We start from the raw sequence: 27,054 nt of genomic DNA, 5'->3' as shown, positions 1-27,054 counted from the left end.
GGGGGTGTGAAGCCTATGATCATTAAAAAAATAATTTTATGTAGTAAGCCATCCCTTACACTTAAATTTCCAATTTGTATCATATGAGATTTGTTTCTCTTTAAAGTGTTTGTGTTTTAGAGGACTGATGTTGAGTACCACCCCTACTTTATCAGATTTGACATATATCACAAGTTAGTACTCACTTGCTTTTTTAAAAATCTAGCTCCATAAAAGATGAATACCAAACTGAAGAAATGGTAAAGATTGTTGCGATTTCTCTCTCTCTCTCTTTAGGATACCCCAGAATGAACCCTAGGAGAGCCAATCTTACAAACTGTCTTTTGCTCGTATATGTTTAATGATACAATACGGTAGTGCAGGGCTATGAAATGATTTTTTAAAAATGCAATGTCATTGTGAAAGAGGGAGCTTTAATCCAGTAAAGATCTTCTCTTCACTGTCTGGAGAATATTCTGCACTAATTAGATAACCTTTTAACAAAGATGTAGGTATTGTAGCTCTTGGATAATAACATATCCCTTGAAGTTTGTGTTTCCCAAATGGTGGGACTCTTACTAGAATCCCCATATTTTAAAGTATGGATGAGTAAAAGAACACAACGTCAAACATCATTGAATCATAAATAGTAACAAGGCCCCTTTTCATGTGGATTTCATCAGATGCAGAGTCTCGGTTTGCTGCTGATCTTTGAGACCTCCCTAAGAATTTTTCATCAGCATTTTACTATCTATCTATCTATCTATCTATCTATCTGTCTATCTAAGAGAGAGTGCACGCACAAGGAGGGAGAGGGGCAAAGGGAGAGAGAGAGAATCTTAAGCACAAGGCTCGATCTCAGAACCCTGGGATCATGACCTGAGCCCATATCAAGAGTTGGGCACTTAACTGACTGAGCCACTCATGCTCCCCTGTCATCAATCCTTTTAATATAGAAAAACGAAACGGTAGAAGTGCAAGAGTATCTACCTTGCTTAAGTTAATCTTATTTTACTTTTGTTAGAGCTTTAAAAGATTTAAAAAGTTGTTTTCAGTATGTATGAAGCATAAAATTTACTATTTTATCCATTTTCTCAAAAGTTTATTTATTTGTTTTTGAGGGGAGGTGGGGTTGCAGAGAGAAAGAATTCCAAGCAGGCTCCCTGCTGTCCCAAGTACAGAGCCCGACATAGGGCTCTATCTCATGAACCTTGAGATCATAACCTGAGCCAAAATGAAGACACTTAACCAACTGAGACACCCAGGCGCCCCTGTTTTAACTATTTTTAAGTGTATAGTTGAGTAGGATTGAGTACATTCACAACTGTTTTGTAATTATCACCACCATCCATCTTCAGAACTTTGTTTTTGAGGTACACAAGTAAAACTGTACTCATTAAACACTGACCCCCCCCCATTTCTCCCTCACCCTGTCTCCTGGCAACCACCATTGTGCTTTCTGTATATGTACATTTGACTGACTCTCAATATCTCAAGTAAGTGGAATCACACAGTACTTGTCCTTTTGTAACGAGCTTATTTTGCTTAGCATAATGTGTTCAAGTTTCCTCCATGTTAGAACATGGGTTAGAATTTCCTTCATCTTTAAGGCTGGTGAACATTCCACTGTATGTATCGACCATCTTTTGTTTTTGTCTATTCATCCGTGAATGGACACTTGAGGTTCTGCTGTCTTTTGGCCGTTGTGACTATAGATGCACAAACATCCCCTTGAGTCCCTGCTCTCCGTTCTTTTGAGTGCATACCTAGAAATAGAATTCGTGGCTCCTATGCTGATTCTCTTTTTGATTGGAAGAGCTGCCTTACTGTTTTTGTTAGTGGCTGCACTGTTTTACATTCCCACCAGCAGCGTACAAGGATTCTGATTTCTCCACCTTCTCACCAACACTTCGGCTTTTTGTTTGCGTGTGTGTGTGAGTGAGATAGCTATCCTACTGGGTGTGAAGTGGTATCTTCTTGTGATTGTTGTTATTTTTAGGTCTGCCTTCCATTTAGGGTAATACAGCTTTCCATTTACAAATGCTATGAAGTTTTCTTTTAAAATAATTTAATATAAGTAGGTGAATCAACTTGAAGAAAAATACTTTGTTCAGGTCAGGAGTCGGCCATCATTTTCGGTAAAGGCCAGATAATATTTTAAACTTTGTGGTCTTTCTCACAGCTACTTAGCTCTTCTGTTACGGTGCAAGAATGACCATAAACCATATGTAAATGAAAGAATTTGGCTGTGTTTCAGCAAAATTTTATTTTTGGACACAGAAATTTGAATTTTATACCATTTCCCTGTGTCACAAAAATATACTGTTCTTTTGATTCTTCAACCATAGAAAAATATTAAAACCTTTCTTGACTCACGGGCAGTACAAAAACAGGTTGTGGGCCAGATCTGACCTGTGGGCTGTAGTTTACAGATCCCTTTTGTAGGTGGCTTTCAGGTATGGCTACAGATGTTAAGATAATCTGAGATTGACAAGTTTGGGAAGTGGAGCATTAAGGAATTTGAGAGAATACGCTGCACTGAGGCCACTTTCCTTGCGGGAATAAGAGATGCCAGTTTAACAACTTTTTTGGGCCAGGTTTGGCCAGGCAGAAGCAGGAAATAGCTGGACAACAGTGGAACAGAAATCGTAGCAAAGTTTCTTTTTTCATGGATGATTTTTTTTCCTATATTTTCTTCATACATTTAAGTAGTTTCGAAATTTTATACAATGGACCCCAGTTTATAACCACTAAAAAAACCTTTTATGAACATAATATTATAAGGAGGCCGATTTATACCTTTTTTATACCTATACAGAAATGTTAGGAGATCTGATTGTATTCCTGTTTTATAGAGTTGAGTAGTAAGGGAAGAGACACAATTATCCTTTAAACTCAGCCTTTTGGTCTATAGGGGAGAATGATGATTACTTTACAATTATAGGGGGGAAGAGCCTGCCTCTACTGTTCTTTCAGAGTATTTACTCAGATCTATTATGAAACTAGCTGCTTTCAGCCTGAATTCAGCTGATACATCTGTCTGGGGTATATGTGTGTGTGTGTATGTATTTTCCTGAAGGTTCTGCAGAAAGAGTGTGTTAGTGTGTCCCTTCCCTGTTCTTCACAGAAATGGAAAGTAAAGGGATGGAAAATAGTTTCTCTTCCTACAGGAGGCACTTTTATGTTCTTCTGTCTCTGTGCCAAATTCTACCAATGTCCCCACATTTTTCATTTAGGGGAAAGGGAAAAGCACTGGGTCAGAAGAGCAGCATATATGAGGGGCGCCTCGGTGGCTCAGTCGGTTAAGTGTCTGACTGGCTCAGGTCATGATCTCACAATTTGTGAGTACGAGCCCTGCATCGGGCTCTGTGCTGACGGCTTGGAGCCTGGAGCTTGCTTTGGATTCTGTGTCTCCCTGTCTCTCTGCCCCTCCCCCACTCACGCTCTGTCTCTCTCTCTCAAGAAATAAATACTAAAAAAAATTAAAAAAAATAAAAACATTAAAAAATTAAAAAAAGAGCAGCATATATGAAAATTTGTTCTCTGAATATCTCCTGAGACAAAACTATCCTTGCACAGTACTTAGGCTTCATAGGACATATGATGCAGGCAAATCATGGAACCAGAAAAATCCATTCACAGCAAGTAAGAAGGTGGCAAGGTGTGACATCAGCTCAAAACATGGTGTAAGGAAGCCACTTCCTGAGTTGTCTGACAGACAGAGAGAGAGAATTACAGTACTGAGAGTAAGGAAGCAGGTGTAAAAACTCTCAGCCTGTGAATCCAGAAAAGTCCTGGAAATATGTTTGCTAAAATAAAGATTATAAAAACATGTAAACTGCTTAGCTGCCTTCCCAGAAATGTGGACAGTCTTCCTTAGAAAGCACTCATTCATTTCATTCAGCAGTGTTTATTGAGTCACTCCTAGGAGCTCCATGCTGTGCAAGGTGTTGGGAGTAGATCCGTGAGCAAAAGGTCCCATTTTAGGTCAGTGGGAAAAGGGTTCCAGGCAGAAGGAGAAGCAGATTAACAGGACATTTGGTGCAAACAGACTGCGTATTTTGGAGACCATGAAAGAAGACCCATGTGGCTAAAGAGAGGAGAGGAGGTAAGGGTAGGAGGTGAGTTCTGAGATGGTGGTAGAGGGCCTTATACCCCAAGGAAAGAAATTTGGAGTCATTGAGGCAGTTTGAGCAGTGGAATGATGTGATCTGATTGACTTAGAAGCATCATTCTGGCTATTGTGTTGGAACTGGGTTGTAGAAAGAGTGAGAGAGAAAATGAAAGGCCAGTTAGCAGACAGGGTAGTGGTGCCCATGCTTGGTGCTGGTGTAATTGAGGATGTGATAAGTGCTTGCCTTGTGCTTGTGTTTGGAGGTAGAATCTGTGGAAGGAAGTGTGTGCTGACGGGCTGGGCATGCGGTGGGCAGGGGGGGGGGTGGCGGTGCGGTGGTTGGTGGTGGTGGAGAAAAACAAAAAGCAAAGACCTCTGATGACAACTGGAGGTTTGGGTGGAGCTCCCGAATGTGAATGGTAGTGTCATTTTCTGAAATGGGAAATAGCCAGGGAGTGGGTTAGGTGGGGCTGCAAATATGGAATAGCAAGGATTTTGTTTTGCATTTGATAGTTTAAGGAATCCCTTCCACCTCCAACTGGAAAGATGTTTGAGCTAAGATCTTAGGAGAGAGCTTAGGGAAATATGAACTTGGGAGCACAAGACTGAATTTTTATATAGATAATAGGTTAATTATAGGCCGTGATAAAGATCCCTAGGAAGTTGCTGTGGATAGTATGCAGCATGTATTTTTCTCCACTGCCTTTTGCTGTATATCCCACAGCAGGTGTAAGCATTGTTTTTCTTCCTGGGTGGTCAGCATTCTTTCCATGGCGGAAATTTAGGCATATTCACGTTTCTTTCCAACTCCAGTTGAAGTGTAAATTTGCATTTCCATTATATTTTGTCACAAGAAAAACTACTTTATAAAATAACTTTCAGGGCACCTGGCTGGCTCAGTTAGAAGGTCATGCACCTCTTGATCTCGGGGTCATGAGTTTGAGCCCCATGTTGGGTGTGGAGATGACTTAAATAAATAAAAGTTAAAAAAAATAATTTTTATCATAACTCATTCTTAAGGAAAATAACTTCTTTTGTTTATTTTTGTGTTCCACTTTTACATGCATTGCCTGCTTCTCTTCTGTTGCTGTTGTTCCTCAGTGTAAACTTTGGATTCTGTAGAGCGTGTCTTATTTTTCATAAAATACCCTGTAGAATAACAGAGAAGGAGAATTAAAGTTTGTAGAACACCTTCAATGTGCAGCTACTGTGCACTTTGTTTTATACACTGTTTTATTTAATCTGCGGGGCCCTCTAAGCTAGGGACAATTAACTCTCTTTTTCAGCAGAATCAGAAAGATGATTTGATTAGGGTGTGCTCATCTGTTCACTGTGGCATTCTGCCTTCCAAAATAGTGGAAAAAAGACTGCAAAACTTTCAGGTATTTCAAAAAAAACTTTTTTGTATCTGCGGTACATCAACTTCTACATTAGATAATGGGGATACAAAGGCAAGCAAACTGGTCTGTGTTGTGGAAGGAGCTAACTCTCACGCAAAAACTGGAAATGTCAGCCAGTAGCTGTACGAGTGGGTCTCATCCTCTTTGTTCATGGGAACCCTTTACATTTAAGAAAAAAGAGTTATTGAGGATCTCGAAGATCTTTTGTTTAAGTAGGTTACATCTGCGGATATTTTTGCCCTGTTAAAAATTAAAATAGAGAAATTTGTAAAAAATTATTTAAAGTATTTACAATAACAAACCATATTGTATGGTGACCTGAATTTTCTAGGAACAATAAATATGTTTTCCCCACTGAGAAACACAAACAAAACACACACACACACACACACACACAAACACACACACACACAGAGAGAGAATGAGAAGAGAGACATTATGAGTATAGCCTAAACAGGTTACACTAGGTTTCATCTGTAGTGGACGAGTTCTTTCCAGGACAAAGTCCAGGATTATCTAGCCGCCTTCTTCTACCTGGGATTTGGAAGTGTGTTTTTGGAAAACCCTGAGAGAAGCTCTTCCTTCACTTAACACAGGGATAAATCCTGAGTGTCTACCGTGAATGTTTTCTCCCCAGTCACCTTAAAGCCTAGCATGTGTCTCATGAGGGAACACGTCAGGAAAAATGGTTTCCATTTTCGTTTCTTCCAGCTTGCTGATGTTTGAGGCAGTTTTCTCACACCGTAATTCATTACATTAGGCAAGGGCCACCTCTTTGCAGTGTATCTTTGTAGCAGTGCAGATCTTCAAACACTGGCAGTTGTTTCTGTGGAGTTACACACTACTGAGCGTTCTAGGATAGGTTTTTGTTTTCTTCCACATTCCTGTCCATTCCCATCTTTCTCATACTTCTCATGACCTTTATTTCCTTTATCCTTCGTATTTCTTCACCTAATTGATTGCCTAGCCCATATTTCCAGACAGTAATGAGTAGGAAGTGCTATGGAGAACTCAGCTTGGGACAAGGGAAGAAGCCGAAAGGTGTAGTTCTTACACAGGCCTAATTGTGCAGATGGACGTAGACTACTTCCTGCCTTTGAGCAAAGCCTGCTGTAGACAAAGAATCTTAAAGCTATTAGCACAGTGGTGCTTTAAGATGAAGACATCTTTTGTTTCAGAGTATGTTTTGGTTTTGTACTGTCAGCAGAACAGAAGCCACTTGGAGTAGTGTGGATGAAAATAGGTAAACCAGCTGAACGTTCCCGGTAAGGAAATAGCAACGTTATTGCATATTTAGATGTCAGTTTATTTATTGAGCTTCCCTTTTTGGATATGTACTTCATTTGAAGGGCACATAGATGTGCTTTGCCCCCTCACTTTGCTTTAATGTCTTAAGTTCTGTTTTTTGAGCATGAGTCATAGAATGCAATCCTTTTCATCTATGAGGACATTGTTGATATTCAACAAAGTGGGTGGGTTGACCGACAAGCTCTTAGTATTTTTTCTTGGAGAAGGCATGATTCTTAGATTCAGCTGCTGTCAGGAGAATTAGTAGGAATACTTGTTTTTCAGGGAATCTGCAGAATGGTTTCCTTTTTGTGGTCCTGGCTGCTGAGGGTGGTGCAGTGGGGGAGGGGAGTGGCTCAGGGTCAGTTCTGGCTCCTTGGGGCCCACAGAGCCTGAATTGAATCCTGGTTTCCCTGGTCCCAAGTGGAAAGGAGTGAAAGAGTGCAGGCTGCCTGTGTGTGTCATAAAAATTTTGGACCGTGGGTTAATTTTTTAATAAAAATATTTATTATATTGACACAGAGAGGTTTTCCCTTCTTAGCTTTTATATCCTCTACGTGCTGTCTACAGATTCCAGATTCATTATTTCTTCTGGTGTTTCATTCCTGAATTGATGGTATTTCCCTCTCACTTTTCATGTTACATTTGCCCTTTTCTTATTGACCACCCCCACCCTGTCTTTTTAGGAGGGGCTTTTTTTCTTTTCTGATTTTTCCTTCTCTGTGTTGCCATATCCTCTTTATTTTTCCATGTCACATACCTCCCCCTTTTTTCTCTCTCTTTCTGCTACCTGTTGTCTGCCCCCTTTTTCCTGCATTTCCCCATATTTTAATCACCTCCTTACCTGTGAATTTCGATTATGGGGCTAATAGAGCTAAAATAGACGATTATATAGTCATATTCTGATAGTATGAACATTTGAACCAGCTAATTTTTGTGATTCTGATTAATAAAAACAAAAAACAAAAAAACTTTTACCGAACCTGTGCCTAACAGTGTGACTTAAATTGATTGTGTAGGCTTTTGTCTCAATATACATCATATATATTTACTTAAATGGGTGATGTGAGCTGTAGCTTGTTTGAGAGGTGAGATCCATTATAGGTTTAATCTCCACCAAATATTGTACAGATGACCCTTGAACAACATGGATCTTGGGTGGGGGATGTCAACCCCCCCTGCAGTTGAAAATCTAAGTATGTAACTTTTGAATTCCCAGAAACCTAACTGCTAATAGTTAATGGGAAGCCTTACTGATCACGTAAACATTCGATTAGCACATATTTTGTATGTTACATGTATTATATGCTATATTCTTAAAGTATGCTGTAGGAAAGAAAATGTTATTAAGGAAATCCCAAGGAAGAGAAAATACATTTACAGTCCTGTACCGTATTTATCGAAAAATCTCTGCATCGGAGTGGACCAGTGCAGTTCAGACCTGTGCTCTTCAGAGGTCAACTGTACTTGGAGATTTACTGTTTAATGAGCTTCTTGCTGTGTTTTGTGTGCAGCCGTCTGTGAAAATGGATGTCAGAATGGTGGACGCTGCATTGGACCCAACCGCTGTGCTTGTGTTTATGGATTCACTGGTCCGCAGTGTGAAAGAGGTAAGAAAAGAGAAGTGATAACCTCCCTTTGGAGGAGCCTCTTTTGCTGTAACAACATGTAATTTTTTGTTATCCAATGAGAATTTTTCTAAGGAAATAATACTTTTATTCGTCATTGACTATGTCTAGAACTTGAGATGTAAGATTATGAGACGTAACTAACAACAGCTGAAGAATGTCAGTTTTCTCCATCAGAGTGACCTCCATTTGGGAGGCCAGTGGAAGTTCTGTTGGGCAGGAGAAAAGGAGTGGAGGAATGACTGGTCAGTAGGCATCCAGCATTGTCTGCTTTATCATGTGAACGGTCAGACAAGCCCATGTGAAACCAGTTTACCATAATACGAATAGCACTTAAACTCATGACCTATTGACTGCTGAAAATCTCCAGGGCTGACGCGCTAAATGAACTATTAAATGGCGTCTTGGTAGCAAATGGGTGCGAGTGGCATGTCAAAGATGTTTAATCTTCTAAAATGTGATAAATAACTAACACTGAACTATATGAGTAAAAATATGCTTAAACTGAAAGCAGTATTACATAATCACTCATAATGACATACATCCTGTTTCCCCAGGCATTGTCATAGCATCTCAACTTGTAGAGCACTTTCTTTGTTGCAGAATGCTAGAGTATCTGAAGCTATGTCATTGAAGTATTACAGAAAAATAGTGGTTGACCATTTATATATAGAGAGAGACTTTAAACTGCAAAGAAACCTTATATTTAAAAATGTATACTCATTACCCTGACGAAAACTGTATCATAGTATTTGGATTAAATCTTGAGAAGAAACTGAGAAACGAATCCTACAGCGAAGTTTGAAAAGTAAGATATATGCAGCCATTTAGCATACACTGGTATGTGTGTATATATTGCCATATTTATATTATTCCTGAAGTAATTGAGATTTCTTGGGACTGAAATACATTCCACAAATGACAGAGTTTATAGATATACTTAGGATAAATTTAAATGTCTTTCCCATATGCTTTTATTTTGGGAAAAAGAATTAATTGTGAAATGTTAGCATAAAAAGGTAAGTTGTTGAGAATGGAATGATACAAATTTCCTACATAATGTTAAGTTTATTTAAATACTATAGCATGGATAATAGTTCAATTTAAACTTTCAAACATAATTATAATTGGTGGAATGATGTTCATTTTTCTGGAAGTCATGCAACTTTGGCAGTTCTTTCATCCTAAGCAGATTTCAAGTTCAGTTCCTAATTGGCGAAGGAATTGGGCAGTTTCAAGTCAGAGGCTTCCAGGCATTACATCATTATTCTCAACAGTTATTCATTCATTAGATTTGTTAGTCCTTACTAAATTTATGGGAATCCAATGAAGACTTACATATATTTCACATGTACAGTAGCATGTTTTCAGAAGAAATTACAAAATTAATTAGTTAATGAATGGACCTAAAGGATACTTTTTAAAACATGAATTTGTTTCTTAAAAAATTTTTTTAACGTTTATTTTTGAGAGAGACAAAGAGAGAGAGAGAGGACGTGGGTGTGTGCATGCAAGCGGGGGAGGGGCAGAGAGAGGGAGACACAGGATCTGAAGAAGGCTTCAGGCTCCGAGCTGTCAGCACAGAACCGGACACAGGGCTCGAACCCACAAATTGTGAGATCATGACCTGAACCGAAGTCAGATGCTCAACTGACTGAGCCACCCAGGTGCCCCAACTTTTTTCCTTCTTTTAATTTTTTTTAATGTTTAAAAACATGGGTTTGTTTCTTAAAAATGTTTTTAGTTACTACCCTTTGGGTGACATTCTAAAACTTCGTTCCTTTAAAAAAAAAAAACAACTTAGCAATTTCCATTCTTGTATTGCAAATATGAATTTACGTGCTTTTAGAAGGTATTTTCTGGAATATTTAAATGTGTAATAGCTAATCTCACTAAAAGTAGAGTTCATGATTTTTCTTAGGAAGCATTGTCTACACAAATACAAAAGGAATAATTTATTTATGTTGAGCTTAGTGAATAGGGGCAAGTGCCCTGTTAACATTTGTAGTTTGTATTGTCTTTTTCAATCACGGAGTTTCAAAATATATGTTCTTTGTTCTCTTAAAAGGAAAAAAAAGACTTTTATAAAATGAGGGATCTTTTTCCTCCTTAATGTAGGATACATATAATTTTCCTTTAAATTGACATCTGGGAATCAGTTGTATGATAAAACACGGCTGCTTTTCCAGCTATCTGGGCTTCTGGCAGACTGGTTTCTGGACTGGAGACAGAGACTGAGTGGTAACTGAGTGGCTGGCATGATTATGGCATTTAACTTGAGTCTTTGTGGTGGGTTAGTGGAACCTCTTTGGAGTTCTTTTCTCCCTCTTGCTGATATGGACAATGATCTTTTTTATATTTAGCATTAAAGAGTTCTTAGGGCCACTGCTGATTGTAGAAGGCAGACAACCCAGCTGTGTCCAAGGCACATGAAGGGACTCCATTCTTTTTGGCTTGTCTCTTCAAACAGATGGCATTTGAAAAAAGATAAATATTGCACTTTATATATACCTGAGAATACACAAAAATGGAATTAGCATCATATATCAAGACCTGGTGCTTTTTTTCCCCCTAACATTTATAATGTACCTTCTTATTTATCAGTAGAAACTTGAAGGGGGGCAGGCAGGCAAGAAATGAACTTACCTAAGGGATTTCTGGACAAGATATGGTGATTACTTGACTACAAATGCAGCCAGCCCAAAGTCCCTATTTCACCTTCTTTGACTTAAATGATTGCTGACATCTTGGATTTTCCTTAAGGCTTATAAAAGGAACATCTGTTAGAAGTATATTATAGACTCTTCTAAATTATCCATAAATTACTACAACACACTTTTTTTGTCACGTAAACATGACTTTCTTTAAAAAGTAGATACATTTGGTGAAACTTCAAATATTCTTATATTTAGTGACATTTCCTCTAAAATGTACACTTTTCAGTAAATCCTCCTTCAAAAAGGAGGATTGGGGATTTACTTTTTAATATATTGACTTTTTTTTTTTTTTCCAACGTTTTTTATTTATTTTTGGGACAGAGAGAGACAGAGCATGAACGGGGGAGGGGCAGAGAGAGAGGGAGACACAGAATCGGAAACAGGCTCCAGGCTCCGAGCCATCAGCCCAGAGCCTGACGCGGGGCTAGAACTCATGGACCGCGAGATCGTGACCTGGCTGAAGTCGGACGCTTAACCGACTGCGCCACCCAGGCGCCCCTATATTGACGTTTTTAAGAAAAATTCCACTTGTGAATCTGAAACTCCTTTTTAGAAAGGTGAGATCAAGTTGCAAATGTTAAAGTTTATAAAATGTAAACTTTGAAGCCTTTGTGCAAAGTGAAATATGGATGGATTTCACTTTAGGATAACTTTCATAAAATCATCCAGTTGTAGGACCTAATACATGATCTCAGTATCTGAAAGCATGTAGAGGAGTCACTTGCCCTCTGCTTGAATACCCCTGCTCACAGGGCTCTCACTCACTCACCCTGTTGTGAGGCAGGATTTCATTGTTGGAACCCTGGTTATTCATCCTTTGTATGATTATGGTCCTGCCTAAACTGAACATTTAGCATACAGATAGCCCATCCCTTATTGTCTAATTCAGTGGGAATATGGTCATGGTGAATTCTCTAGAAAGAGGCAGCCACCATCTTTAAGTTGCATAATGAAACTTGAAATCTAATTACAAGCTATTGAGTTATTCTATGTATTTTTGTTCATCCACCCACATTTTGGGTAGTGAAGTAACTGGGGCAGCTATACAGCCTACTCAGACCATGTCTCCCAAGAATAAGAACAGAGGCAGGCAAAGCTAGGGTTTTCGTGAGTTGTCGGAGTTGGGTAGACCAGACCTAAGTTTGTTCAGAAATAAATGATGCATGTATGAATCAACATTAATAAATTGGAATTTATAATAAAGTATGTGCAGTAGGTTGGTTCAGCCCATGAAGTAACAGCAAATTAGTGTGACCAGGAATATAAGGAAGCGTGGTGTGAGAAGAATCTGGCATATTATGCGAAATTCTATACACAGTGGATTTGATACTTCCAAGAAAAGTATAAGCGATAGTTTTTAGAAAACATTCCTTCCATTGTAATTTTGTTATATAAAAGAAATACACATTTATTACAAAGCAATTTAGAAAATAAACAAAAAATATGCAAGTATTTATAATTCCTCCAGTCAGAATGAATCATTTTATAACATTTTGGAGGATATGCTTTGAATCTTTTTTTCTACTACACATATAAAGTTTACGAAGCATGGGATCTTTCCATTCTTACTGGAATCCACTGTTCTGTAACATGAAATCTACTTTTATCCTGCTTCTCATTGCTGTTATGAAATACGTTACTTTGTAGACCTATATAGTTTCCCTGCATATCATATCAATGAGGGCTGCTCATTACATTCTGTACAATCATGCCATGTTTGTAATGTTACTTTCTTGATGTCACAGATGAGGGAACTTTGCCCAGGTCAAACTTAGAGTAGCAGTGAGGAGTATAAGGACAGGAGAATATCACACAATCTAATTTAAGACCTTAAACTCAATTCCTGTGATAGAGCTGACTGCCTTCTATTTCTCGATTAGCTGACATTTAGGGTCACTTCCAGGTTTTCCTTTTTTTGTTGGCTTGTTTGTATTTTAGCAATTACGTGATAAGAATCTATGCAGGTAAATATATGCCCCGGATTTTATTCTTAGGATTTAGCATACAAATGCAACTGCTGAGTTGTTGAGTATGTGAAAATGTAAAACTTTTGATATGTTCTGTTTATTTCCCTCTAAAAAGGCTTTTTTAAATGACTTACTCCTTTGATTCTGTGTTTAGAAAGTCTTTCAGTACTCCCAAATCTTATAAATATCTATAGTTTTTTCCCTAGAGCTGTTGAGATTTTCTTTCTTTATACTTTTTTAACCATAAGTGAGAATATATAGGAGGGTAATTTTTATTTTTAAATAAAGTAAATTTATAAACATTTATTTATCGTGTATCTTTTGAGTGCTTATTGGTAGGCTAAGTAGTTGGAACTCAAGCTACAAAGAAAAATTATATAACTCTTCTGTTAGAAGCAAACTATTTAAAGGACAGTGGTGATCATCTACTTAAACATTAAAAAGTGATGCACTATGTAAATACCATAATAGGAGTAGGAACAACTTTACGTGAGAAGTCAGAAATTCTTCCTGATTAAGACAGAATTAGAAAAGCCTTCCTTCAATTAATCTGAGTGAAAAAAATACTACTCATTATAGTGAGAGAAGTAGTTTTGGACTAATTCTTGTAATGATATTACAAGATACAGAATGATTGACTTTTTGCTAAATAACATTATTTAAACTTCATACTTAATTACCAATTACCACAATCACTGAGCTGAACTTGTTTTATAGAAATAAGATCTCTGCCTTTCTCTGCCCTCTAAAGATTTAGTGAGAATGAAATTAGAAGGAACAGAGAATGTTACCAACCACGGATGTCCAACTCACATGCGCCCACACGCACGTGTGCACACACACACACACACACACACATTTCTGCACTCGTGAGGCTGTTCAGAACATTTTATAACCTTGCACTCTCTAAGCTAAACTTAGCCTTAAATGGGCATCAGAGAAATACCAAAAGATCTGTGGGAACTTTACTTTTTGGCACTAGCTCAGATGACATCCTTATCTTGAATGCCATTAAGAACAGAAGGGAAAGAAAATGAGAGCAAAAAAGCAGACAGTGCAAAGCAAAAAAGAAGGAAGGGAAGAAAGAGAATGGGTGAGAGAAAAGGAAGGTGTAATGTTCATACTAGGAGTGGAGATGCTTGGTCCTAGAAAGGAAGCGTATGCATCTGAGAGATAATCATTGACTGATCTGATATGGGAGAAGCTGGGGTTCCCACTTCTCAGTCTTTGCTTTAAAGCTTGCTGTTCAGATATGTGAAGTAAGATCAAATGTGTTGGCAGCCTGTTAGATGCTTTATTTATGAAACTCCTTTGAATTAATGCAGTGAGTGTTTTCATTCATCCAGCTCTAAGTGCCCTTATTTATACATTTCTTTGTTTTTGGTTTATCTACCTAGAGACCGGGAAACCTGCAATAGAAAATTTAAATCATTAACATGTTTTATATTTGTGTAACTCCGTAAATATTTTCCTCTTTTCCTATTTCAACATGAAGTTGGAAAACATTAGGGACTAACTGGTGTGGAACCTCAGCAGGGCTACTGCTCATACATACACACACACACACACACACACACACACACGTGTGCACACACATACGCATGAATTAAATATAATGAAATGTTACATAGGATTCATTCAAAAGTAATAATAAAATATGCATGTGCACTCTGTATATTTGACCCTTGAACAACATAGGTATGCACTCTGCAGGTACAATTATATGTGGATTTGTTTCAGTAAATACAGTCTAGTACTGTAAATGTATTTTCTCTTCCTTACGATTTTCTCAATAACATTTTTTTTCCTCTTATCTTACTTAATTGTAAAAATATAGTGTGTAATATACATTACATACAAAATATGTGTTAATCAATTGCTTGTGTTACCAATAAGGCTTTTGGTCAAATAATAGGCTGCAGATGGTTAAGTTTGGGGAATCAAAAGTTATATGTGAATTTTCAACTGTACTGGGGTTAGTGCCCCTAACTTCTGTGTTGTTCAAGGATCAAGTGTATGTCAAAAAATCCCAGACATTATAAATTCCTAAATAACATCTGTATCCAGGGGTTTCAGATAAAGGACTGTGGACCTGCAATTATTTCATGAAATTGTTGGAAGGATGAAAAGAAATAATGTGTTAGGCTCCTGATATGTAAGAGGCAGAGTGACTAGCATGTGGTAGACAGCCACTAAGTGATATTTGTTGTAAGAAAACAGGATGTAGTCAGAATCAGAACTGAATATTAAGACCCGTAGGACCTTGGAAATGTGATTGCCCTCCCTCATCCTTGTTTCTGCATATAAAATACGGGCCTATCATGTCCTTCTTATTTTTGTGATTTAAATGACACAATATAACATTTGGCATCCAATAAATGATAATCATTGATGCTAATCTCTTTCAATTGTACTGCCCAGTTATCAAAAAAAAGTAGATATGGTGGCTGACTGTTGAAAATGGAATAGTCAAAAATGAAATTTTGAATGGTGAGTAGAGGATTTTATCAGTTGCTTAAGTCGTACAAATAAAGTTTCATGCAGTTCTTACTGAGAATAAACGCTGTATTTTAAGAGAGGCTCACCTTCCTGGTATGAGAATTAAATGAGAGACAAAGTACCTAGCCAGGGTGTGGTACAGTAAGTGCACATTGAATGATCAGCTAGCATTGTGGAAAATAAAAACGAGATATGATTTGCTCTCTTAGGCAAAATTGTCTTGGGTGAGAGAGATAATTCCCGGTTGCTGGGACTGTATCAGATCAGGGTGCATCAGTTGTGAATAATCTAAGCTTCATTGCTTTACCTTTTGTGGGGTTCTTTGGGATCATACACAAAAATAAACTGAAAGATATTGTGTATCATTATCATTACCTTGCATATTATATATTTGAACTTTTAGATCCTACTTATCTTGCTTTGACATACTTGTGCTCTAAATACCAGCATTGTTATCAGTAGTTACTCAGTATTTCACTGGTCTCTTTGGTCTTAGTCCCCTGCTTCCTGGTGCACAAGGTCTATTTGTGAGCATTTCACAGTGGAACTGATATATATGTAAGGTCTGTTTTGCTCAGCATACTTGTAATCACCAGTCTTGCATATTGTTCAATCTCACAGAAAGAGTTTGGGGAGGGTCTTCCCACAGTCCAGAGAATAGTCCCTCTGTGAGGCTTTCCTTGGCCACCATCCATCCCCTGCCTCAGTTTACTTTTTAGGCAAAATTGAGCCTGCTGTCCTTTTATCTACCTGTCATGTATTCCATTCCTGTAGAATAGTTTTCTTCATCATGGTGTTGACTGCTGGCCTGTGTGTCAGTGAACCTGTGAGGAGCAGAGCTTTTTATCTGAAGCTGCCTTTGTGTTCCTTCTTCTCCACACAGTGCACAGTGCAAGGCATACTAGTTATGGGACTGCACAAACATTGGGCTTCCAAGTAGAAGAAATAGGATGAAACAAACTACAGACGTGGTAGAGGGCCTTGGATGCTCGTGCAGTCTTATTTATTATAGAGACTTTAAGACACAGTGAATGAAACGGAAGAGTAGAAGGTGAGACTGGGCCACTAGACTTGGACCTTAATATACAAAGTCTGGAATGCCAAGTCGAGAGGCTGCCCTCTGGTCAGCGGGCACTGTGGAGAGGGATCGCGAAGGACTATTGTACTTGAAAGTAATTCTCTAAGAGAGGTTACTCTGGAATAGCAAACAAAAAGGAGTGGAGGGTGGAGAAACTGAGACAGAGACACCATTCAGAACTCATTGCATGTCAACTAGATAATAGCAATGGGTATATTATGTTTGTGTGTTTTCACTGAGATTATGATTTATGTGTGTGTAAAATTAGATAGCTAGTATTAATTTGGAAAGGAAAATTATGTAATATTGGGGAAAATGATAGTTACTGGACATTTACTATGATAAATGCTTGAGAGGAATTAATACAACTCAGAGATACCATTTTTTTAGCATGACATTAACAGATCAGGAAACTGAGGAAGAAAGAGGCAAGGCAGTTTGCCCAAATTCACCAGATACTAAAGGGAGAAAGTACGGTTTGAACGCAAGTGATACAACCTCAAAACTCATGAACTTAACGAAAACTTTAAGTGAAATACAACATTGCCGAAGTCAATATATATTCCCACTCTGTAGAACTGTAGTGTGTCAGTGAATGATAAAAAGGTACATGGCGCCAATCTGACGAAAGAGATGGCTTGCTATTTTTGTATTCTTCTGTCATCTGGCCTAGGGAAATGTATTTGGTATGTAAATTTCATATTATACCTCTGAATTCATATACCCAGAGATTATTTATGTGTGTGATTTTCTAAAATAGTTATTCAAGACTCATCATGCTTAAAACTAAATTGAGACTTCTGTTTCCAGCCAAGAGGGACTAGCAGGAACCTGATTAAGCCTCCTTCCTGAAAAGAACTAAAAAACAGAATAAAATATATTAAACAATGGTTTTCAAGATACTGAACATCAGATAACAAAATATGAGTAGTCCCCAAAAGAAGAACTTTGTTAGGTTTCCACAGGTTGCTATTTCAGGGAGGTTGTTTTGTTTTTTGTTTTGTTTAGTTTTGGTATAGCCAGACAGACTTCTTAAATTGAGATGGGATTGAGCTTCTGGGAAGACCAAGATGGCTAGGGTTCCCAGGGCTAGAGAGAGGAGGGGAGAATGCTGTATATAGAACTCAGAAGATACTCTGGATATCTTCAGCGGGCCTCTCTCAGATTTTCATTAGAATACTGGTCAGCATATGCATATGAGGAATGTGCAGGAGGCTAGAGAAGGGAGTCACCCAAAACAATTAGAAAGAATGATACTGAGAGCGCACACAACCCCATAAATACTTCCTTTCCCTCAAACCAGAATGGAGGACCACAGACTCTGTGAGACAATGGTTAGAGTACTTAGAACAGTTCCTTCTTCAGTAGTGGGGAATAATCAGCTACAGACTAAATGCCCTAGTCCTGCTGGATAAATTATAAAATCAACATCCAGGAGGTTCAAACATCCAAGAGCAAAGTTCAACAATATTTATAAGACTACAAAACTACTAAGCACTCAGTACGGTAAAATTCACATCTAATCAAATATTCTTCTTCAAACATTTTCTGTAAATAAGCAGTAGAGTATGGTCATAATGAGAAGTAATATCAATTTGACAAAATCCATCCAGAACCTACATGGATGTTAGAATTTGCAGACTAGGAAATTAAAACGGCTATTATCAGGATTTTCCAGACATGCATCAAGCTAGAGGGAAGATTCAAATGTGAGAGATGTGAAATCCAAATTGAATCTCTAGAGATGAAACATATTCTGGATGGAATTAATGGCAGGTTAGACATTGTAGATGTAAAGCTTAGTGAACGTGAAGATGTAGCAATAGAAATTACTTAAAATGAAACACAGGGGAAAAAATGTTAAAAAAATATAGGAGCGCATCAATGAGCTTTGTTAACAACTTCCACTGAACACATATACACATAATTGGAGTTATCACAGGAGTGGTGGTAGAAAAAACATACTTGAAAAAATGTGCAGAAATTTTCCAAGTTTGATGAATTCTGTAAAGTGACAGAAGATCGATGAATCCCAAACAAAGAAACAATGAGAAAACTATCTCAAGGGACAACATAATGGAATTGCTGCTAACTACATAAACAGAGAAAATTGTATAAGCAGCTGGAGAGAAAAAAGACTTTTTTTTTTGGTACAAAGTTAAAAAAGAGAAGGGTCACAAAAAATTTCTTCTCAGGAACAGTGCAAGTGAAAAGACACTGGAACAGCATACTTAAAGTACTTCAACTAAAAAAAAAAGTCTTTCTAGAGTTCTCTATCCAGGAAAATATCTTTCAAAAACATGTAAAATAAAGCTTTTTAAAAAATGTTTATTTTTTAGACAGAGCACGTGCGCCTGTGTGAATGAATGCATGAGTGGGGAAGGAGCAGAGAGAGAGGGAGACCCATAATCTGAAGTAGGCTCCAGGCTCTGAGCTGTTAGTAGAGTCCTTCCTACACAGAGCTTGTACCCACGGGCCATGAGATGATAAGCTGAGCAGATTTGGGATGCTCAACTGACTGGGCCACCAAGGCGCCCCAAGCTTTTTTTAAACAAATAAAAGATGAATTCACCACCAGTAGACCTGCACTTCAAGAAATGTTAAAGGCGGTCCTTCAGGTAGAAGAAAAGAATCCATATAGGATTCTAAGAAGCAATTGGGTACTTAAACAGAAATAATTACAATTTTCTGTAGAGTTTATAGCCGATGTGGTTGTGAAATATATTAAAACAGCAGTACGGAGGCTGGGAGGTTCTTACACTGTCAAGTAGCATAATATTACTTGAAGACAGATTTTGGCAAATTAAAGATGTGTACTCTTAAGCCCTAAAGCAACCACCAAAAAATACAGAGTTGTAACTAGTGAGTCAATAAAAGATGATGAAATGGAACAAAAATATTCAAAGCAGCGAAATAAGATAAGGCAAATAAATGGACAATTAGAACACAATTGGAAAGTGATAGAGTTAAACCTGACCCTATCAGTAATTGTTTAAATGTGAATGGTCTCAACATCCATTGAAAAGGCAGAGATTGTTATCATAAAAAAACTTATTATGTATTGCCTGTAAGAAATCTATTTTAAATAGGAGATGCTAATAGATTAAAAGCAAAAGGATTAAAAAAGAAATATCTAGCTAATACTAATCAAAAGAAAGCTGGAGTGGCCTCCTATCAAAGTAGATTCCAGAGCAAAGAACATCTGGCATGAAGGTCATTTCATAATAAGTAAGAAATCACTAAAGGGGATATAACAATTCTGAATGTTCACACACTTCATAACATGGCTTCAAAATACATGAATTAAAAGCTGGTGAAACTGCAAAGAGGAATAGACTAAACCACAGTTATGGCTGGAGATTTCAGCACCTCTCAATAATTGAGAGAAGCAGCTAAAGTTAATAAAGATATAGAAGACTTGAATATCACTGTCAACATACACGATGAGTTTAATGTTTATGGAATACTCTGTTGTACAATAGCAGAGAATGTACATTCTTTTCAAGTGCATGTGGAACATGCAGCAAGATAGGTCATATTCTGAGTCATAAACCAGGTTTCAATAAATTACATGATGTGTGTTCTCATTCCGAAATGGAATTAAATCAGAATTCAATAACAGATTTCTGCAAAGTACTTTCAGTAATTGTGTAATTCATTTCTAACACCTATGGATGAAAGAAGAAATCAAAAGGGAAAATAGAAAGCATTTTGACTTGAATGAAAATAGAAACACAATATATCAAAATTTGTGGAATGCCTGTAACAGTAGTTAGTGGGAAATTTATAGCCGTAAGAACTACATTAAGAAAAGAAAGGTTTCAAATAAGTGAACTCAGCTTCTTCATTAAAAAGTTAGAAGCAGAAGAGCTAATTAAACCAAAAATAAGCAGAAGAAAAAGAAATAATAAAGCCAAAGTGAAAATAAATAAAATACCAACAAGAAAAGTAAGAAAATCACTGAAATTAAAAGCTAGCTCATTAAAAAGATCAACAACATATTGATAAGACTGTATCCACAATGATGAGAGAAAAGCAAAGACAGAAATGATCAGTATCAGGAATGTGAGAGGTGATATCACTACAGATTTCATTGATGTTAAGTGGGTAAAGGAGACAATATCATGAAAAACTTTAAGCCAATAAAAACAAAGTGGACAATTTCTTTTTTTTTTAAATTTTTTTTTAACGTTTTATTTATTTTTGAGGCAGTGAGAGACAGAGCATGAACAGGGGAGGGTCAGAGAGAGGGAGACACAGAATCCGAAACAGGCTCCAGGCTCTGAGCTGTCAGCACAGAGCCCGACGCAGGGCTCGAACTCACGGACCAAGAGATCATGACCTGAGCCGAAGTCGGCTGCTTAACCAATTGAGCCACCCAAGTGCCCCCAGAGTGGACAATTTCTTAAAGGACAAATCAGTAAAGCTCACTCAAAAAGAAAGAAATAACACAAATATCCCTATATTGATTAAAGGCATTGAATCTGTAAAAGCCTTCTCATAAAGAAAATTCCTGACCTAGGTGGCTTCATTGGTGAATTCTACCAAACATTTAAGGAGGGAATAATGCCAATTGTATGCAGGCTTTTCTAGAAAACTGAACAGGAGTTAAAGCTTCCCACCTCATTCTGTGAGGTTGAATTACCTTGATACCCAAACCAGAAAAAGACATTTCAGGAAAAGAATATAACATACAAATATTTATCATGTTGCAAAGTTTCTCAGAATTTTAGCGATGTGTATCAACAAATACCTTGGAGGGTAATATAACAAATTGGGATTTATCCCAGGATATTAAAAAATAATCAGTGTAACTCACCATATGAACAGTTTTTTAAAATCCTATGGTAATCTAAATGGCTGCAGAGAAAAAAAAAAACAAACAAACAAAACTTTTGACAAAATCTATTCCCCCAAACTGTCAACAAACTAGAAAAAATAAGAGAACTTCCTCAGTGTGATTAAAGGGCATTTCTAAAATGCCTGTAGCTGACCTTACACTTAATGATGAAAAGCCAAATTCTTTTACCCTAATATCAGGAACAAAGCAGGGAGAGTCATTCTTGCCACCTCATTTGAACATTGTAGTATTTAGTTCTAGGAAGGGCAATAAGACAATAAAGATAAAAGTCCTAGAGATTGGAAGGAAAAAAGTAAAAACTTATAGATGACATCACAGTCTATGTAGAAAACAAGTTTAGCAAGATTGCAGAACACAAGATCAATTTACATAAGTCAGCTGTACTTCTTTACCAGCCATCAACTGAAAATCCAATTTGAAAGCGATACCATGTGCAGTACCATTCATAAATAATGAAATTCTCAGGGCTAATTATGAGAAAAAAATGTATAAGATTTGTATACTGAAAACTATAGGACATTGCTAAGCAAAATTAATGAAGACATAAATAAATGGAAAAATATCCTTTGTATATGGATTGGAATACTCAGTATTGTGGGATGCCTCTTTTCCCCAAATTAATTTGTTAGATTCAACACAGTTCTGATAAAAATGACAAGAGAATTTTGGAGAAATTGAGAGAGTGATTATAAAATTCATATGAAAATGCAAAGAACCTAGGAAAGTCAAAATACATTTGAGAAAGAACACAGGATTTCAAGTTTATTATCCAGCTATAGTAATCAAGAGAGTTTGGATAAAGATAGACAAATGGAGAACCCCCAAGCATACCCATAAATAGGACAAAGTTGCAGGTAAGTTTTTGGAGTCTTTTTAATAAATAGTGCAGGAACAATTGGATATCCATATGCTGCAAACAAATTAACTTTTGATCCATACCTCCCACTAATTATAAAACCTAAGGTAAAATGAATCATAGAGCTAAATGTGAAACCTAAAGCAATAAAACCTCTAGAGGAAAACACAAGATCTTTATCAGTTTGGGTTAGGCACAAATCATTAACATACCACCAGAAGAATGACACCCTCCCCCCCCCCAAAAAAAAAGAGAAATCAATGAATTGCATTTCATCAAAATTAAAAAACTCTAGTCTTTAAAGATATTGTTAAGAGAATACGAAGTCAAACAAGTAGTAAAGATAATTTGTTAATCATATGTCTGATAAAGGACTTGGGTGTGGACTAATATATAAAGAATTCTCCAAACTCAATAGTAAGAAAACAAAGCACCCAATTAGAAAAATTGGCAAAGATTTGTGGAGACGCTTAATTGCAAGCAGAGATAAATGAATGACAAACACATAAAAATAAGTTTAACATCATAGTCATTAGGGAAACAAATTCTGGGGCACCTGGGTGACTTAGTCAGTTAAGCATCCAAATTTGGCTCACATCAGGATATCACATGGTTGGTTGGTTCGAGCTCCATGTCAGGCTCTATGCTGACAGCTCAGAGCCTGGAGTCCGCTTCAGATTCTGTGTCTCTCTCTCTTTCTGCCCCTCCCCTGCTCGCACTTTGTCACTTTCGCAAGTAAGCATTAAAAAAAATTCAGTGTGATATTACTGTCACTATGTTGGAACTTTCACATGTTGCTGGTAAGAATGTAAATGGTACAACTACTTTGGAAACAGTTTGTCAGTTTCTTAAAAATGTAAACATATACCTATTATATGATGTAACTGTTCCAGTTATTTGCCCCCAGGTAAATGAAAGCATATATCCAAACAAAGACTTGAAGTCAAGGCTCATAACAATTTTATATGTAATAGCTCCCAAACTGGAAACAATCCAAATGTCTCTCAACAGGTGAATGGATAAGCAAGTTGTTGTATATTTATACAATGGGATACTTCTCAGGTATAAAAAGTAATGAACTACTGATGCATGCAGTATTGATGAACTTCAAAATATTTATGCTAAATGAGCGAAAGCACACAAAAAGGTACATTCTGTCTGAATTTATTTATATATAATTCTAGATAATTCAGACTTTTGTGACAAGTAGCAGACCAGTGATTGACAAGGGATGGAGAGGTGTGTGGATGGACAAGACAGAAGAATTTCAAGGAAGCTTTGGGCAATTTTGGGGGGGGCGAGTGATGTATGATCATTATGTAGGTTATAGTGATGATTTCATGGGTTCATACTATATATAAAAACATGTATACTTAAAGTATTTGCAGGGTAGTGTTTATCAGTTGTACATCAGTAAAGCCATTTAAAGAATTGAGCAATTTCAAAGTTATTGTTCAAACCAATTTAACTTTAGATTTTTAGATTAATGCCTCTGACCATGTATGCTTTATCCACTTGTAGAAAAATGGCATGTGTATTAAAATCTAAATTTAACACCTTTTACAGAACTAGTTGGTGCTGAACACTAATATGCAAAATGAATAAACCCCAGTGCATAACTTCCTGAAAGAAGTAATTGATATGTAGTAGGTAAGGTGGGGGAGTCTTGGGGAATAGAAACTATATGTCCAAAAAAGTGTGTTGATATTGTAATAAATATAATCCAGTCACCTCTTCCCTGGGGAGGATGCTTTCTCCATCCACTGCTAGCATTAAACTCATGCTCACTTGCAATTAGGGATACAGTGAGGACACTTCCTGAATCATTCTACTTCCATCTTTGGGGGAACTTTATTTGGGGACTCTGAGAAAGCAGTGTCAATAATTATTGTCTCCATAATCCGCGTAGATGTCTCAAGGAGCAAGTGGCCAAGGAGACAGGAGATATCCTTAGATAAATAGTAGGAGTACATTTTTATTCCTTTTAGTCATAGCAGCCACATCCTCTCAAGGAGCTAAGGACTAAATTTATGTTGAACAAAGTTATCACAGCACATCGAGAAGTTTTGTTTTGTTTTTTGGGTTTTTTTTTTTTTTTTGCCTGCCTATTTTTGTTCATTCAGAGATTTTGTCTTTGCAAAGTTAGTGTGAAGTGTTTTCCAACATAAACTATTTTAAACTCACTTAAACATTGTACCAATCTCCCTTCAATATTGTTACTATTTTGGCTTAAAACTTTAAAACTGGATTAATATACTTGGGCCATCATTTCTTGATTTATTAACATTATACAGTTTCTGTTATCTCTCCACCATAAGGGAAGTATGTATATGTTGTATCCTTACTATTATTTTACCACACCTGTTGGTTGACTGGATTTTGTCATCAGAGCTTTTTCTAGGAAATGTTCATGAGTGCTTTCTCATTGTGTACATTGTCAACCTTGCCTTACACTTAAACTCTGACAGAAGTAGATATATATTGGGGACTTCTACTTTTCCCTTCTTATTTTTATAGATATCTAGTTATTTTCTGTCACTGAGTGTGCTATGAAGAAGTCTGAATCTAGCCTGATTTTTTTTTTCTCCTCGCTAATTTATTTGATGTTTTTTCCCCAGATACCTGAACAATTTGTACTGTGTGATTATATATATCATTTATTCTGTGTGAACTTTAGTGAAAGTGGTGTGATCATTTGAGCTGGACTCAGAGTGCCTTCCATTAATTTTAAGGAAATTTTCTTGTGTTATATCTTTGGATAGTTCTGCTACTTGGATAGGTTCACTACTTCAAGTGTATTGATTTTTTTATCAGACTTTTGAGCTGTTTGTTCTTTAATTGGTTCTGTAGTCATAATTCTTTTCTATCTGTGTCTCTTCTGTTTTTCTTTTTTAAATTAATTTAGTGTTTTTATAATTGAGTGAGATGTTTTTATTTTGTCTTTAGGTTTTTAACTTCTTTAGCTAAGTTTTCCTTTTATTGGATATTTCTGTTTCATCTAATAGCCTTTTTATTACTTACATAGCTCTTGACAGATTGTTCTTTAGTTCCAAGACATCATGCAATTATCTTGTTTCCTTGACTATACTTTTTTTCTTGTAAAGGAGTATTCTTGTTTTTTAATATGTTTTGTACCTTGTATAAATCATTATAGTATGTTATATAGTTCCTGACCCATTTCTTCTTGTCTCCTGCTTGCTAATTTAAATGGGCAGCTCTGTCCAAAACTTCTATTTGCACTAACTTGGTGTAGGTGAATTTTCCTTTTCTCCCTTCCCAAATTACCTGAATTGTCTTCCTGTCTTAGCTTCTGTTTGAGAGCCAAGGATTTCAGGTGCTTTATGTTCTGAGCCCAAAAAAGGGTAAGAAGACTTGAGCTGGGATTTGGACATCTTTTGATTAAAGAGTCTGAGCTTTGAATGTTCTCAGGTTCTTCTTTGCATGTATTGTTCAGGATCACTCCATCTGGTCATGGCAGTATTCTCTTTTCAAAGAGGAGAATCCTGAAATTTAAAGTATTTCTCCCACTTCAGCTGAAGTCCACAGTGTCTGCCCCTTTGCTTTCAGAGAATCATGCTTGGCATTGAATTTCCTCATTTGCCCCATCATTGTCCAGCAGCGGTCTCCTCCACCCCATAATGACAGGCGTTGGCTCAGCCTCTTGCTGTCTAAGAATGTTTTTTCCTTATGTTCTTTCTGCCTCCTCTTCTCCTATTGCATGCTGGGGATAATTGACCCTGTGTGGTAAGGATCAACCTGTCTTCACTGTCTGGTATTTTCCCATCTGGTAGAGATCACCACCTCTGGTCCTCTCTGTTTTTCTGCTTTCTGATGAGTTGCTCTGTTGCCAGGTAGGGACGTTTATTCTTCATGTTTTCCCTGATTTCTCCATAAGCTGAACTCTCACTCAGCTTTCCGGGGGAAATCAATGAGACTTCTCAGGATTTTAATGAATCATTCTCATTCCATGTGTGATGTGAGGGAAAAGGGGTATGACCTTCTGTTTCATTCCTTGGCTGCTACTTTCAAATGCATTGCAGGATTTTGTGCTTGTATCCTATTTGGAGGGTCTGAGACTAATATTTTTTGTTAGCTTTTACTTTTTTTGTTGTTGTTTATATTATATTTGCTGTGCCTGTTTATATTGGCTGTGGGAAGGGGAGATTCTGTGGTATGGTTTCAGTCTCCAGTGTTTTCTAGGAAGTTGATACCACATTTAAATGTTTTTGACCTGAAATTATCTCAAGCCACACAGAAAGCCAGGTGTAGGGTCTTCTAATAGAAGATGATATAGTTTGGGATGTTGCAGTTATCATTTACAAGTAATATTGTGGTAGTTTATTTAGTGCATATTACTAAACCAGGAAACACAAGGTCTGAGTGTCTCATTTCTGTGGATTAAAGACTATGGTTCCCATGACCATACTTAATGTCATGGTTTAATGCATGCAAAATTCTTCCATATGGACAGTGCTGAATGTTTGTGAATTCTTCATCTGATTTGGAAATAGCATACAAGGCACATTCCAAATCTTGAGCAAGATCATTTTCATCTTTAAAAAAAAAAAAAGGGAATTATGTTCTGAATGTAACAGAGAGACTTTAATTAGAATTTAACAGATTAACTGTGTAATGTTCTTCAGTCAATTCATTTCTTGATTGAAAAAT

The 27,054-nt window shown here is 37.0% G+C and overlaps 1 protein-coding gene across 1 annotated transcript in view; it reads left to right on the top strand.

Annotated features, from left to right (window-relative positions):
• Positions 1-27,054, top strand: part of FBN2 (fibrillin 2) — a 257,434-nt gene that overhangs the window by 10,194 nt on the left and 220,186 nt on the right. Inside the window, exon 5 of the mRNA XM_049648459.1 lies at positions 8,295-8,390. Within this exon, the coding sequence (XP_049504416.1) occupies positions 8,295-8,390 (96 nt within the window). The remainder of the gene's footprint in view (positions 1-8,294; positions 8,391-27,054) is intronic.

Source organism: Panthera uncia (genome assembly GCF_023721935.1).
Source record: "Panthera uncia isolate 11264 chromosome A1 unlocalized genomic scaffold, Puncia_PCG_1.0 HiC_scaffold_17, whole genome shotgun sequence".
Classification (NCBI taxonomy): Eukaryota; Metazoa; Chordata; class Mammalia; order Carnivora; family Felidae; genus Panthera; species Panthera uncia.
Note: the sequence above shows the minus strand (reverse complement) of the source record. Positions and strands in the feature narration are given on the sequence as shown.